The 15,875-nt window shown below is 48.1% G+C and overlaps 1 protein-coding gene across 1 annotated transcript in view; it reads left to right on the top strand.

Annotated features, from left to right (window-relative positions):
• The window catches only part of LOC144487336 (chromodomain-helicase-DNA-binding protein 3-like), a gene marked incomplete at its 5' end in the record, with an annotated part of 178,666 nt that overhangs the window by 55,524 nt on the left and 107,267 nt on the right, over positions 1–15,875 (top strand). Inside the window, 5 exons of the mRNA XM_078205414.1 lie at positions 1,636–1,767; positions 5,318–5,423; positions 8,354–8,545; positions 10,465–10,665; positions 11,420–11,557. Coding sequence (XP_078061540.1) covers positions 1,636–1,767; positions 5,318–5,423; positions 8,354–8,545; positions 10,465–10,665; positions 11,420–11,557 — 769 coding nt within the window. The remainder of the gene's footprint in view (positions 1–1,635; positions 1,768–5,317; positions 5,424–8,353; positions 8,546–10,464; positions 10,666–11,419; positions 11,558–15,875) is intronic.

Genomic DNA, 15,875 nt, shown 5'->3' with positions numbered 1-15,875 from the left:
TAATGGGTGCTTTTCAAATTGGCAGGCAGTAACTAGTGGGGTGCCACAGGGATCGGTGCTGGGACCCCAGCTACTCTCAATATATATTAATGATTTGAATGAGGGAACAAAATGTAACATCTCAAAGTTTGCAGATGATACCAAGTTGGGTGGGAGGGTCAACTGTGACGAGGATGCAGAGATCCTTCAGAATGATCTGGGCAGGTTGGGTGAGTGGGCTAATCAATGGCAGATTCAGAATAATTTGGATCAATGTGAGGTTATTCACTTTGGAAGCAAAAACAAGAAGACAGATTACTACCTGAATGGGTGTAAATTGGGAGAGGGGAGTGTGCAGAGGGACCTGGGTGTCCTTGTGCACCAGTTGCTGAAGGCAAGCATGCAGGTGCAGCAGGCGGTAAAGAAGGCAAATGGTATGTTGGCCTTCATTGCGAGAGGTTTCGAGTACAGGAGCAGGGATGTGTTGTTGCAATGATACACGGCCCTGGTGAGGCCACACCGAGAGTATTGTGTGCAGTTTTGGTCTCCTTTTCTGAGGAAGGATGTTCTTGCTCTGGAGGGAGTGCAGCGAAGGTTTACCCGGCTGATTCTGGGGATGGTGGGACTGATGTATGAGGAGAGATTGACCAGGTTAGGATTGTTTTCACTGGAGTTCAGACGAATGAGGGGGGGGATCTCATAGAGACTTATAAAATTCTAACAGGACTAGACAGGGTAGATGCAGGGAGGATGTTCCCGATGGTGGGGGGAGTCCAGAACCAGGGGTCACAGTCTGAGGATTTGGGGTGGACCATTTAGGACGGAGGTGGGGAGACATTTCTTCACCCGGTGAGCCTGTGGAATTCATTCCCACAGGAAGTAGTTGATGCCAAAACATTGAATGTATTCAAGAGGCGGCTGGATATGGAACTTGGGGTGAATGGGGTCAAAGGTTATGGGGGGAAAGCAGGATGAGGCTATTGAGTTGGATGATCAGCCATGGTGATGAATGGCGGAGCAGGCTGGAAGGGCCGAATGGCCTCCTCCTGCTCCTATCCTCTATGCTTCTATGAATGGAGGGAGTGCAGAATGTAGTGTTACAGTCATAGCTAGTGTGTAGAGAAAGATCAACTTAATGCGAGGTAGGTCCATTCAAAAGTCTGACAGCAGCAGGGAAGAAGCTGTTCTTGAGTCGGTTGGTACGTGACCTCAGACTTTTGTATCTTTTTCCCGACAGAAGAACGTGGAAGAGAGAATGTCCGGGGTGTGTGGGGTCCTTGATTATGCTGGCTGCTTTTCCCGAGGCAGCGGGAAGTGTAGACAGAGTCAATGGATGGGAGTATGCCTCGATTGGGGCAATGAAGTCAACAGGGTAGATTCAGATTTCCTGTGATGAACCAGATGCAATACTGATTTGAAAATCCATCAACTCTTGGACTTGATGCTGCTTCCGATTTAAGCAGAACCAACCTCATTGCAAGAGTTATGATCCCATCCCTTACCTCAGGCGCCCGCCCGCTCCTGGTAGACTTGGCCTCCAACTCTTCGTCATTACCCTGTTGAACTGTGCGCCCGTTGGGTGATTCCCAATCTCCTGTGTGTGAATGTGCGCTGCCCAACCCACTCCCCTCACCTCTTTCTCACGCCTTCCCGCAGCATCGACAAGAAGGGAAACTACCACTACCTGGTGAAGTGGAGAGATTTGCCTTACGACCAGGCCACCTGGGAGGCGGACGAGCTGGAAATCCCAGATTACGACTCGCTCAAGGTGGCGTACTGGAATCACAGGTCAGTGAGGGCGAGGGCACCTGGTGTGTGTTTGTGCTCGTACAGTGAATCTGTCGGCAGCATGAGATATAGCCACGTGTTGTCTCGCTGCTGGGATTAATATTGAGTATGGATGGAGGCAAAGGGGGGTGATTTTCACCATGCTGGGGCCTCGGCTATTTCTAACCCTTGTCAGTGTCTTAGCTGGAGGGACCGTGTGTAATGTATCCAAGCTTGCTGACGGTGGGGAAGTAAGCTGTAAGGAGGATACAAAGAGTTGCAAAGGAATATAGAGGGGCGAGTGGCCAACAGGTGAAGGATAATGTGGGGAAATTTGAGGTGTTTTACTTTGGTAGGAATATTAGAAAAATAGAATATTTTTAATTTGATTTATTATTGTCACGTGTATTGGGATACAGTGAAAAGTATTGTTTCTTGCGCGCTATACAGACAAAGCATACCATTCATAGAGTACATAGGGGAGACGGATTTGATTTGATTTATTATTGTCACATGTATTGGGATACAGTGAAAAGTATTGTTTCTTGCGCGCTATACAGACAAAGCATACCATTCATAGAGTACATAGGGGAGACGGATTTGATTTGATTTATTATTGTCACATGTATTGGGATACAGTGAAAAGTATTGTTTCTTGCGCGCTATACCGACAGAGCATACCGTTCATAGAGAAGGAAAGGAGAGGGTGCAGAATGTAGTGTTACAGTCACAGCTAGGGTGTAGAGAAAGATCAACTTAATGCCGAGGTAGGTCCATTCAAACGTCTGACAGCAGCAGGGAAGAAGCTGTTCTTGAGTCGGTCGGTACGTGATCTCAGACTTTTGTATCTTTTTCCCGATGGAAGAAGGTGGAAGAGAGAATGTCCGGGGTGCGTGGGGTCCTTGATTATGCTGGCTGCTTTTCCCCATTTTTTTTTGCCATTGTCCAACAGGTTTATTTTGCTACCAATTTAACCTGGTGTTGTGAGACTTCTTACTGTGTTTACCCCAGTCCAACGCCGGCATCTCCCCATCATGGAGAGTCCAGAGCAGGGATGTCATCTCGGGTTAAGGAATCGGTGATTGAGATGCGAAGCTGGGTTCAGAAATTTGCTCCCCGAGAATGCGGAGTCATTGAATACATTTCCAGACTACAATTGACAGCATTTCGGACACAGAATGGGGGGAGTGGGAATGACGACAGGGTGGGAAAAGATCGGGAGGCGATGGCCAAGTGGTCTCATCGCCAGACCATTAATCCAGAAACTCAGCGAATGTTCTGGGGTAAAAGCAAAACACTGCGGATGCTGGAATCTGAGATCAAAGCAGAAAATGCTGGAAAATCGCAGCAGGTCTGACAGCATCTGTGGGGAGGGAATAGATGGGAGTCACGATGTGGAGATGCCGGCGTTGGACTGGGGTAAACACAGTAAGGGTTTGAACAACACCAGGTTGGGTTCATGTTACACTATCAGTAACCCCCACAGTTTACCTCCTGGACTTGCAGAATCTCACTGGCTGTCCTGTCTAAAAGAACATAAAACATAGAACAGTACAGCACAGAACAGGCCATTCGGCCCACGATGCTGTGCCGAGCTTTATCTGAAACCAAGATCAAGCTATCCCACTCCCTATCATCCTGGTGTGCTCCATGTGCCTATCCAATAACCGCTTAAATGTTCCTAGTGTCTGACTCCACTATCACCGCAGGCAGTCCATTCCACACCCCAACCACTCTCTGCGTAAAGAACCTACCTCTGATATCCTTCCTATATCTCCCACCACGAACCCTATAGTTATGCCCCCTTGTAATAGCTCCATCCACCCGAGGAAATAGTCTTTGAACGTTCACTCTATCTATCCCCTTCATCATTTTATAAACCTCTATTAAGTCTCCCCTCAGCCTCCTCCGCTCCAGAGAGAACAGCCCTCGCTCCCTCAACCTTTCCTCATAAGACCTACCCTCCAAACCAGGCAGCATCCTGGTAAATCTCCTCTGCACTCTTTCCAGCGCTTCCACATCCTCCTGATAGTGAGGTGACCAGAACTGCACACACTATTCCAAATGTGGTCTCACCAAGGTCCTGTACAGTTGCAGCATAACCCCACGGCTCTTAAACTCCAACCCCCTGTTAATAAAAGCTAACACTATAGGCCTTCTTCACAGCTCTATCCACTTGAGTGGCAACCTTCAGAGATCTGTGGATATGGACCCCAAGATCTCTCTGTTCCTCCACAGTCTTCAGAACCCTACCTTTGACCCTGTAATCCACATTTAAATTAGTCCTACCAAAATGAATCACCTCACATTTATCAGGGTTAAACTCCATTTGCCATTTTTCAGCCCAGCTTTGCATCCTATCTATGTCTCTTTGCAGCCTACCACAGCCCTCCACCTCATCCACTACTCCACCAATCTTGGTGTCATCAGCAAATTTACTGATCCACCCTTCAGCCCCCTCCTCTAAGTCATTAATAACAATCACAAAGAGCAGAGGACCAAGCACTGATCCCTGTGGCACTCCACTAGCAACCTGCCTCCAGTCCGAAAATTTTCCATCCACCACCACCCTCTGTCTTCGATCAGACAGCCAGTTACCTATCCAATCGGCCAACTTTCCCTCTATCCCACACCTCCTCACTTTCATCATAAGCCGACCATGGGGGACCTTATCAAACGCCTTACTAAAATCCATGTATATGACATCAACTGCCCTACCTTCATCAACACACTTAGTTACCTCCTGAAAAAACTCAAAATATTGTCTGGAGACAATACACATTTCTTTAACCTGTGCCTAATGCTCCCTCCACTCACATTGTCTGTATCTTTAAGACTTGATTAGCTGTAAAGATTCTCATTCTAATCAGTATTCTGTAAATTGATTTTGTGTCTCTGTGTGCCTTGTTTGGGAGCAGATTTCCACTCCATCTGACGAAGGAGCAGCGCTCCGAAAGCTAATGGCATTTGCTACCAAATAAACCTGTTGGACTTTAACCTGGTGTTGTTAAAACTCTTACTGGGAGGGAATAGAGCCAACGTTTTGAATCTGGATGACCCTTCGTCAGAGCTGGTGAATGTCCTGGGGACCCGGGTTCGAATCCTGTCCATGGCAAATGGCGGAATTTGAATTCAATAAAAAGTATCTGGAATTGGGAATCCACTGATACATGAAACCATTGTTGATTGTCGGAAAAACCCATCTGGTTCACTAATGTCCTTTAGGGAAGGAAATCTGCCGTCCTTACCCGGTCTGGCCCACATGTGACTCCAGAGCCACAGCAATGTGGTTGACACGTAACTGCCCTCCAAGGGGCAACTAGGGATGGGCAATAAATACTGGCCCAGCCAGCGATGCACATGTCCCATGTATGAATAACAAGAAAGGTCAGGTCAAGTAGCAGAGTAGGCATGAGGGGGGCCGTATGGCCTCCTCCTCCCCACGTCCCTCCTTACGACCTGCAGTGTCGCCAGTTGTATACTGACATGGATAGCAAAGTGCGATTGTCTGACCTTCTTAAGATGGCTGCTAACACCCAGCTTTAACCTGGTGCTGTTTATGGTGCTGCAGAGAGATGTGCATCGGAGAGGAACCAAACAGGCCCAAGAAAACAAAGAAGTTCAAAAAAATCAAGGAGTTCTTGGCCGACAAGCCTCCCAGCTCTCCGGCAATAGAGGTAAGTGTGGAGTGGAAATATTTAACTTGATTTATTATTGTCACATGTATTGGGATACAGTGAAAAGTATTGTTTCTTGCGCACTATACAGACAACGCATACCGTTCATAGAGTACATAGGGGAGAAGGATTTGATTTATTATTGTCACATGTATTAGTATAATGTGAAAAGTATTGTTTCTTGCGCGCTATACAGACAAAGCATACCGTTCATAGAGTACATAGGGGAGAAGGATTTGATTTATTATTGTCACATGTATTAGTATAATGTGAAAAGTATTGTTTCTTGCGCGCAAGATCTCAAACAATGAGACAGAGTATAGGAATGAGATAGAGAAACTGGTGATCTGGTGCAAGACAATAATCTCTCCCTCATTGTCAACCAAACGAAGAATAGTCATTGACTTCAGGAAGGGTAAAGGAGAACATCAATGGGGACAAAGTAGAAATGGTTGCGAGTTTCTAGGTGTCCAGATCACCAATAACCTATCCTGGTCCCTCAATGCGGACGCTATAGTTAAAAAAGCCCCACCAATGTCTCTGCTTTCTATGTACAGCGTGCTTTGATACGTTGAGAAAGAAAGGAGAGAGTGCAGAATGATTGATTTATTATTGTCACATGTACTAACATAGAGTGAAAAGTATTGTTTCTTGTGCGCTATTCAGACAAAGAAGGAAAGGAAAGGGTGCAGAATGTAGTGTTACAGTCATAGCTAGGATGTAGAGAAAGATCAACTTAATGCGAGGTAGGTCCATTCAAAAGTCTGACAGCAGCAGGGAAGAAGCTGTTCTTGCGTCAGTCGGTACGTGACCTCAGACTTTTGTATCTTTTTCCCGACGGGAGAAGGTGGAAGAGAGAATGTCCGGGGTGAGTGGGGTCCTTGATTATGCTGGCTGCTTTTCCCGAGGCAGCGGGAAGTGTAGACAGAGTCAATGGATGGGAGGCTGGTTTGCGTGATGGATTGGGCTACATTCACGACCTTTTGTAGTTCCTTGCGGTCTTGGGCAGAGCAGGAGCCCAGACCAAGCTGTGATACAACCAGAAAGAATGCTTTCTATGGTGCATCTGTAAAAGTTGGTGAGAGTTGTAGTGGACTTGCCAAATTTCCTTAACCTCCTGAGAAAGTAGAGGCGTTGGTGGGGCTTTCTTAACTATAGTGTCAGCATGGGGGGGACCAGGACAGGTTGTTGGTGATCCGGACACCTAAAAACCTGAAGCTCTCGACCATTTCTACTTCGTCCCCATTGATGTAGACAGGGCCATGTTCTCCTTTACGCTTCCTGAAGTCGATGACAATCTCCTTCGTTTTGTTGACATTGAGGGAGAGATTATTGTTGCCGCACCAGTTCACCAGATTCTCTGTCTCATTCCTGTTCTCTGTCTCGTCATTGTTTGAGATCCGACCCACTACGGTGGTGTCGTCAGCAAATAAGGCACGGTCTGATGTCCTCGTTGTGGAATAGTTTGTGATTACTGTCAATCTTTTCAGTAGAATATGTCTTGCCAAAGGGTAGCAGCGGTTTTACTTCCATGTTAAAGAGATGTTGCAGTGACGGGGAATGGAACATGGAAAGGTGGCACAGTGGTTAGCACTGCTGCTTCACAGCGCCAGGGACCTGGGTTCGATTCCAGCCTCGGGTCACTGTCTGTGCGGAGTCTGCACTTTGGGGGGGTGGGGTGGATTAGGGGGGATAAATATGTGGGGTTAAGGGGATAATAAAGTTTTTTTAAAAAAAGTAAAGTTTATTTATTAGTCGCAAGTAAGGCTTACATTAACACAGCAATGAAGTTACTATGAAAATACTCCGAGTGGCCACACTCCGGCCCCTGTTGGGGTAACACTGAGGGAGAATTTAGCACGGCCAATGCACCCTAACCAGCACGTCTTTCAGACTGTGGGAGGAAACCGGAGCACCCGGAGGAAACCCACGCAGACACGGGGAGAACGTGCAAACTGCACACACAGTGTGACCCAAGCCAGGAATCGAACCCGGGTCCCCCGGTGCTGTGAAGCAGCAGCGCGAACCACTGTGTCACTGTGCCGCCCTGGGTTGGGGTTGTTGTCGGTGCAGGCTCGATGGGCTGAATGGTCTCCTCCTGTACTGTAGGGATTCTATGACTGTAGGGTTTGTGCTCGAGTCCTGGAATGGGGCCTGAAGCTTCTCGCTGCGAGACGTCTGCCTTCCCCATGTTCCGGGTCCCCTTTATTTCCAGAGCTACCCACACCGGTCACTTCCAGCACATTCTTGTTGCTGACTTCCCCGATGATGAGGTTCTGCACAGCTTCCCTTAGCTGTTCCCCTGTTATTTTATGACTTGTGTTTCTGGGTATTTGAGTTTCTCAAATGCAACTTCTGTCAAATCCCGTTCATGTTCTTCAACACCAACAAGATCACCCTGTCCAGCGACGACCCATTCAATTTCCTACACTCTCTGGAATTTAGGAGAATGAGGGGAGATCAAATTGTGAGGTACACAAGATGATAAAAGGTATGGATAAGGTAGACGTGGAGGCGGATGCTTCCTCTGGTGGGACATTCTAGGACGAGAGGTCTTAGGATAAGGGGCAGCAAATTTAAAACAGAGTTGAGGAGAAACTACTTCTCCCAAAGGGTTGTGAATCTGTGGAATTCGCTCCCCCAAAGTGCGCTGGATGCTGGGACAGTGAGTACATTTAAGGAGGAGTTAGACAGATTTTTAATGGGTTGAAGGGTTATGGGGAGAAGGCAGGAAAATGGGGCTGAGGAGCATATCAGCCATGATCGAATGGCGGAGCGGTCTCGATGGGCCGAATGGACTAATTCTGTTCCTGTATCTTATAAGTCAATAGGTCATTACGTTGTGTCTTTCCAGCTCTCTCCAGCTTTTCTTCTGCATCGTGTCACCCTTGTCGCCCCTTTTTTTTCTTTCTTTCCCCCCCCCCCCGCAGCCAACCATCAAATACGAGCTGCAGCCGGACTTCGTCACGGTCACTGGTGGAACCCTGCACATGTACCAACTGGAGGGGCTAAACTGGCTCCGCTTCTCCTGGGCACAGGGTACGGACACCATCCTGGCTGACGAGATGGGGCTGGGCAAGACGATCCAGACCATTGTCTTCTTGTACTCTCTGTACAAAGAGGTAAAAGGCCGTTTGTGGTTTAAAATCACTGTCTGTTAATTTATCTGATAGGTTGATGTTTTGCTGTGTGTTAGGGGGTGTGGTAATCGTACGTCCAGAGTCCTGGACTCGCTGCTCTACACAGGCCCGCACTAATAATTTCAGAACTATATTAAAAGAATCCTTGGATCACTGTGATCAGTGAAGGTAACCACAAAGCTATCGGAAAAACCCAACTTCCACTAATGTCCTTTTAGAAACACAAATTAGAAGCAGGAGGAGGCCATTTGGCCCTTCGAGCCTGCTCCGCCATTCATTACGATCATGGCTGATCATCAAATCCAATACCCTGATCCCCTCCTTCCCCCCCATATCCCTCGATCCCTTTAGCCCCAAGAGTGATATCTAATTTCTTCTTGAAATCACACAACGTTTTGGCCTCAACTACTTTCTGTGGCAGTGGACTAGTAATCCACTGGGCGCTTGATGAATTCTCTGGGCCCTTGGTTTCGAATCTCATTGCTGCAACGGATGGAATTTAAAGTCAATTAAAAAATAAAAACCTGGAATTGAAAGCTGGTCTTCGCAATGCTGATCATGAAAACATTGCCAATTATCATAAAAACCCATCTCGGTCACTAATGTTCCCTTTAGGGAAGGAAATCTGCCGTCCTTACCCGGTCTGGCCTACACGTGACTCCAGAGCCACAGCCAATGTGGTTGACTCTCAACTGCCCTCTGAAATGACTTGCTAACATCCATTTTACATGAGGAACTAAATCTTCCGTTCCAGGGGCAATTAGGTTCGGGCAACAAATACCGGCCTTTCCTGCGACACCCGTGTCCCAAGAAAAAATTAAAAAAGGAAGCATCAGGACAGAAGGGTTTTGGAAGAGCTCAAAGTTAACACAGCGTAGGTGATGGGAGCGCAGCCAGGAGAGCATAAGAACACTTCAAGAACAAGAGTATTGTGAGCAGTGGTACCCGAAGATGAAAGATATTGCCGTTCTTTTGCTGGGATGGGCGGCATCATGGCACAGTGGTTAGCACTGCTGCCCGCACAGCGCGAAGGTCCCAGGTTCGATTCCGGCCTCGGGTGACTGACTTTGTGTGGGAGATTGCACGTTCTCCCCCCCTGTGTCTGCGTGGGTTTCCTCCGGGTGCTCCAGTTTCCTCCCAGATTCTAAAGATGTGCAGGTTAGGTGGATTGGCCATGCTAAATTGCCCATTGGTGTCCAAAGATGTGCGGGTTAGATGGATTGGCCATGCTAAATTGCCCCTTAGTGTCCAAAGATGTGCGGGTCAGGCGGATTGGCCATGCTAAATTGCCCCTTAGTGTCCAAAGATGTGTCGGTTAGGTGGATCGGCCGTGCTAAATTGTCCCTTAGTGTCCAAAGATGTGCAGGTTAGGTGGATTGGCCGTGCTAAATTGCCCATTGGTGTACAAAGATGTGCAGGTTAGGTTGATTGGCCATCTAAACATGCAGGGTCACATACAGGCTCAGACTAGCTAAGAATGGAGAGTTTTGCTCCCGAAATTAGAACTGAGATGAGGAGAAATCCACCCAGCAGGTGGTGAATGTGTGGAATTCACTGCCACAAAGTAGTTGAGGCCAAAATGCTTAATAATATCCTTTCTATAATAGGGTGACCAGAACTGTACACAGTATTCCAAGTGTGGCCTTACCAATGTCTTGTACAACTTCAACAAGACATCCCAACTCCTGTATTCAATGTCCTGACCAATGAAAGCAAACATGCCGAAAGCCGCCTTCACCACCCTGTCCGCCTGTGACTTTCAAGGGGCTATGAACATGTACCCCTAGATCTCTTTGTTCTGTAACTCTCCCCAACGCCCGGCCATTAACTGAGGAAGCCCTGCCCTGGTGCGATCCACCTGGTTTGATCATTGTTCTTTTTTTTTTCTCCTGATTCCTCAGGGACATACAAGTGGCCCCTTCCTGGTCAGTGCTCCCCTGTCCACCATCATAAACTGGGAGCGCGAGTTTGAGATGTGGGCACCAGACTTCTACGTGGTAACGTACACTGGGGACAAAGACAGCCGTGCCGTCATCCGGGAAAACGAGTTTTGCTTTGACGACAGTGCAGTTAAAGTCAGCAAGCGGGCTGTCAAGATTCGGGTAAGCCGTTTTTTAAGAAAAACGTTGAGGTGCAGACGGGGCAGATTTGCATTCCTCCGGGTTAGTACCCAGTGCCAAAAGTGGGATAAGTGAGTTATCTAGGGGACCATTGACAATGGGTCCTACACCCCGAGGAACCTAAACAAGGGAAGGGGTAACTTATCAAGAGGAATCTATCCTCGTGCAGCAATCTGTTTAACTGTCCTAACTGATGTTTTACTTGAGAAAGGATATACTGGCACTGGAGGGGGTGCAGAGGAGAATTCACTAGGTTGATTCCGGAGTTGAGAGGGTTGGCTTATGAGGAGAGACTGAGTAGACTGGGGCTATACTCATTGGAATTCAGAAGAATGAGGGGAGATCTTATAGAAACATACAAGATTATGAAGGGAATAGATAAGATAGAAGCAGGGAAGTTGTTTCCACTGGCAGGTGAAACCAGAACTAGGGGGCATGGCCTCAAAATAAGGGGGAGCAGATTTAGGACTGAGTTGAGGAGGAACTTCTTCACCCAAAGGGTTGTGAATCTGTGGAATTCCCTGCCCAGTGAGGCTACTTCATTGAATGTTTTTAAGGCAAGGATAGATAAATATTTGAACGGTAAAGGAATGAAGGGTGATGGTGAGCGGGCGGGTAAGTGGAGCTGAGTCCACGAAAAGATCAACCATGATCTTATTGAATGGCGGAGCAGGCTCGAGGGGCCGGATGGCCTACTCCTGCTCCTAGTTTACATGTTCTTATGTTTGTTCCACAGAGTCAGGCACAGGTGAAGTTCCACGTTTTGTTGACGTCCTACGAGTTGATCACCATCGACCAGGCAGCGTTGAGCTCCATTAAATGGGCCTGTCTCGTGGTGGATGAGGCGCACAGGCTGAAGAACAACCAATCCAAGGTGAGGTTGAGCAAGATGGGCCTCCCTCATGTTCTGCCATGCGGCGTCTTCGTAGCGTTCACGTTTCCTAGCAGTGCATTGTACACTTACATGAAGCTCACGACTGACTTTGGTAAGAGCTCTTCTGACCCTATTATCAATGTTTTCCAATGAAGGAGCTCCCTCCAGCTGGGGTGTGGTACAGGCAGCCACCTGATTCTGCTCCTCGGGGGATCCATTTGATGGCTGTGGGCATTTTTTCCCTTCATCCGTGGGACCTGGGCATCGCTGGCTGGGCCAGCATTTATTGCCCATCCCTTTTGCACTGTAGGATTCTACGATAGTCCCTAGTTTCCCTTGTTCAGAGGGCAGTGGAAACTCAAAAACGTTGCTGTGGCTCTGGAGTCACATGTAGGCCAGACCTGGTAAGGACAGCAGATTTCCTTCCCTCAAGGACTTTAGTGAACCAGATGGGTTTTTCCGCCAACAGTTTCATGGTCATCAGTAGATTCTTAATTCCAGATATTTTTTAATGAATTCAAATTCCACCACCTGCCGCGGACTGGATTCGAACCCGGGTCCCCAGAACATTAGCTGAGTTTCTGGATTAATAGTCTAGTGATAATACCTCTGGGCCATCGCTTTGGGTCACTGTCAGAGTGCTGGCAGAGGTGACGTTGGCCATCCCTCGTTGCCCTGATGAGGTGGTTACTGGATTTCTTGCTCGGCCCCTTCAGAGAGCAGTTAAAGACACCCATATCGCTGTGGGTCTGGTGTCCTATACTGGCACAGACTGATAAAGACAGCAGCTTTCTTTCCCTAAAGGATGCTTTACTAACTAACAAAACAAAGAGTGGGGGGTAAATGGGTGTTTTTCTGGTTGGCGATCAGTGACTAGTGGTGTGCCTTAGGGATCAGTGTTGGGACCGCAATTGTTTACGATTTACATAGATGATTTCGAGTTGGGGACCAAGTGCAGTGTATCAAAATTCGCAGATGACACCAAGATGGGTGGCAGAGCAAAGTGTGCAGAGGACGCTGCAAAGGGATATAGATAGTCTAAGTGAGTGGGCGAGGGTCTGGCAGATGGAGTACAATGTTGGTAAATGTGAGGTCATCCATTTTGGTCGGAATAACAGCAAAATGGACTATTATTTAAATGGTAAAAAATTGCAGCATGCTGCTGTGCAGAGGGACCTGGGCGTCCTTGTGCAGGAATCTCAAGGAGTTGGTTTGCAGGTGCAGCAGGTAATTAAGAAGGTAAATGAAATGTTGTCCTTTATTGCTAGAGGAATGGAGTTTAAAAACAGAGAGGTTATGTTGCAGCTGTATAAGGTGCTGGTGAGGCCACACCTGGAGTACTGTGTACAGTTTTGGTCTCCTTACTTGAGAAAGGATATACTGGCACTGGAGGGGGTGCAGAGGAGATTCACTAGGTTGATTCCGGAGTTGAGAGGGTTGGCTTATGAGGAGAGACTTGAGTAGACTGGGGCTCTACTGGTCCCCCATGCAAGGCTTCTAGAAAAAGTGAGAGGGCATGGGATCCAAGGGGCTGCTGCCCTGTGGATCCAGAACTGGCTTGCCCAAAGGAGGCAGAGAGTGGGTATAGATGGGTCTTTTTCTAAATGGAGGTCGGTCACCAGTGGTGTGCCCAGGGATCTGTTCTGGGACCCTTGCTGTTTGTCATTTTCATAAATGACCTGGATGAGGAAGTGGAGGGATGGGTTGGTAAGTTTGCTGACGACACGAAGGTTGGTGGGGTTGTGGATAGTCTGGAGGGATGTCAGCAGTTACAGAGGGACATAGATAGGATGCAAGACTGGGCGGAGAAGTGGCAGATGGACTTCAACCCAGATAAATGCGTAGTAGTCCATTTTGGCAGGTCAAATGGGATGAAGGAGTACAATATAAAGGGAAAGACTCTTAGTACTGTAGAGGATCAGAAGGATTGTGGGGTCTGGTCCATAGGACTCTAAAATCGGCCCCGCAGGTGGAGGAGGTGGTTAAGAAGGCGTATGGTGTGCTGGCCTTTATCATTCGAGGGATTGAGTTTAGGAGTCCGGGGATAATGATGCAGCTATATAAGACCCTCGTCAGACCCCACTTGGAGTACTGTGCTCAGTTCTGGTCGCCTCATTACAGGAAGGATGTGGAAAAGATTGAAAGGGTGCAGAGGAGATTTACAAGGATGTTGCCTGGATTGAGTGGCATGCCTTATGAGGATAGGCTGAGGGAGCTCGGTCTTTTCTCCTTGGAGAGACGTAGGATGAGAGGAGACCTAATAGAGGTGTATAAGATGTTGAGAGGCATAGATCGGGTGGACTCTCAGATGCTTTTTCCCAGGGTGGAAATGGCTGCTACGAGAGGACACAGGTTTAAGGTGCTGGGGGGTAGGTACAGGGGAAATGTTAGGGGGAAGTTTTTCACACAGAGGGTGGTGGGCGAGTGGAATCGGCTGCCGTAAGTGGTGGTGGAGGCAAACTCAATAGGGTCTTTTAAGAGACTCCTGGGTGAGGACATGGAACTTAATAGGATGGAGGGTTATAGGTAGGCCTAAAAGGTAGGGATATGTTCGGCACAACATATGGGGCCGAAGGCCTGTTTTGTGCTGTAGTTTTCGATGTTTCTATACTCTTTGGAATTCAGAAGAATGAGGGGAGATCTTATAGAAACATATAAGATTATGAAGGGACTAGATAAGATAGAAGCAGGGAAGTTGATTCTACTGGCAGGTGAAACTAGAACTAGGGGGCATGGCCTCAAAATAAGGGTGAGCAGATTTAGGACTGAGTTGAGGAGGAACTTCTTCACCCAAAGGGTTGTGAATCTGTGGGATTCCCTGCCCAGTGAGGCTACCTCATTGAATGTTTTTAAGGCAAGGATAGATAGATTTTTGAACAGTAAAGGAATGAAGGGTTATGGTGAGCGGGCGGGTAAGTGGAGCTGAGTCCACAAAAAGATCAGCCATGATCTTATTGAATGGCGGAGCAGGCTCGAGGGGCCAGATGGCCTACTCCGGCTCCTAGTTCTTATGTTACCATCCCTCGTAGAATCCCTACTCCACAGAAGGGAAATTCGGCCCATCGAGTCTGCACTGACAAAATCCCACCCAGGCCCTATCCCCGTAACTCCACATATTTACCCCGCTAATCCCCCTGACATCCCTCTAACACTAAGGAGCAATTTAGCATGGCCAATCAACCGAACCCACACATTTTTGGATGAAACTGGAGCACCCGGAGGAAACCCACGCAGACACGGGGGGAGAACGTGCAGACTCCACACAGACAGTGACCCGAGCCGGGAGTCGAACCCGGGTCCCCGGTGCTGTGAGGCAGCAGTGCTAACCCGCTGTGCCACCGTGCCGCCCCTGTATAAAGAGAGATGAATTCCCAGTGACCGACTCAAAAGGCCACGTGAAAACTTTTCATATTTTACGAATTTTACTCAAATGAACTAAAACAAGAAGAGAAATCAAGGGCACGCTTGGACAATGCAGCCAGTCGAGCCTGTTCGCGACAATTATGGCTGATACTAGGCTTCAATTCCATTTCCCTTCCTCCTCCCCATATCCCTCTCTCCCTGAGACATCAGAAATCTGTCTATCCCAGCCTTGGGGAGGCCATGACCCAGTGGTATTATCGCTAGGCTGTTAATCCAGAAACTCAGCTAACGTTCTGGGGGGACCCGGGGTTCGAATCCCCGCCACGGCAGACGGTGGAATTTGAATTCAATAAAAAAAATATCTGGAATTAAGAATCTACTGATGACCCATTCTCGGAAAAACCCATCTGGTTCCCTTTAGGGAAGGAAATCTGCCGCCCTTACCCCGGTCTGGCCTACATGTGACTCCAGAGCCACAGCCAATGTGGTTGACTCTCAACTGCCCTCCAAGGGGCAACTAGGGATGGGCAATAAATGCTGGTCCCAGACAGCGACGCCCGTGTCCCACGAATGAATAAAAAAAATAATCCTCTGCCGGTGTTCTAGTTTCTTCAACCAATGGAAACAAAAAGTTTTCATTTATTAGTGTCACAAGTTGGCTTACATTAACACCGCATTGAAGTTACCGCGAAAATCCCCTAGTTGCCACACTGCGGCGCCTGTTCGGGTAACACTGAGGGAGAATTTAGCACCCTAACCAGCACGCCTTTCGGACTGTGGGAGGAAACCGGAGCACCCGGAGGAAACCCACGCAGACACGGGGAAAATGTGCAGACTCCGCACAGACAGTGACCCAAGGCCGGCAATCGAACCCGGGTCCCTGGAGCTGTGAGGCAGCAGCGCTAACCCGCTGTGCCACCGTGCTGCCCTTAGTATAAAACTCTCCTGATTTTCC

This window comes from Mustelus asterias, unplaced genomic scaffold (genome assembly GCF_964213995.1).
Source record: "Mustelus asterias unplaced genomic scaffold, sMusAst1.hap1.1 HAP1_SCAFFOLD_741, whole genome shotgun sequence".
Lineage (NCBI taxonomy): Eukaryota > Metazoa > Chordata > Chondrichthyes > Carcharhiniformes > Triakidae > Mustelus > Mustelus asterias.
This window is presented reverse-complemented; position numbering and strand designations above follow the sequence as displayed.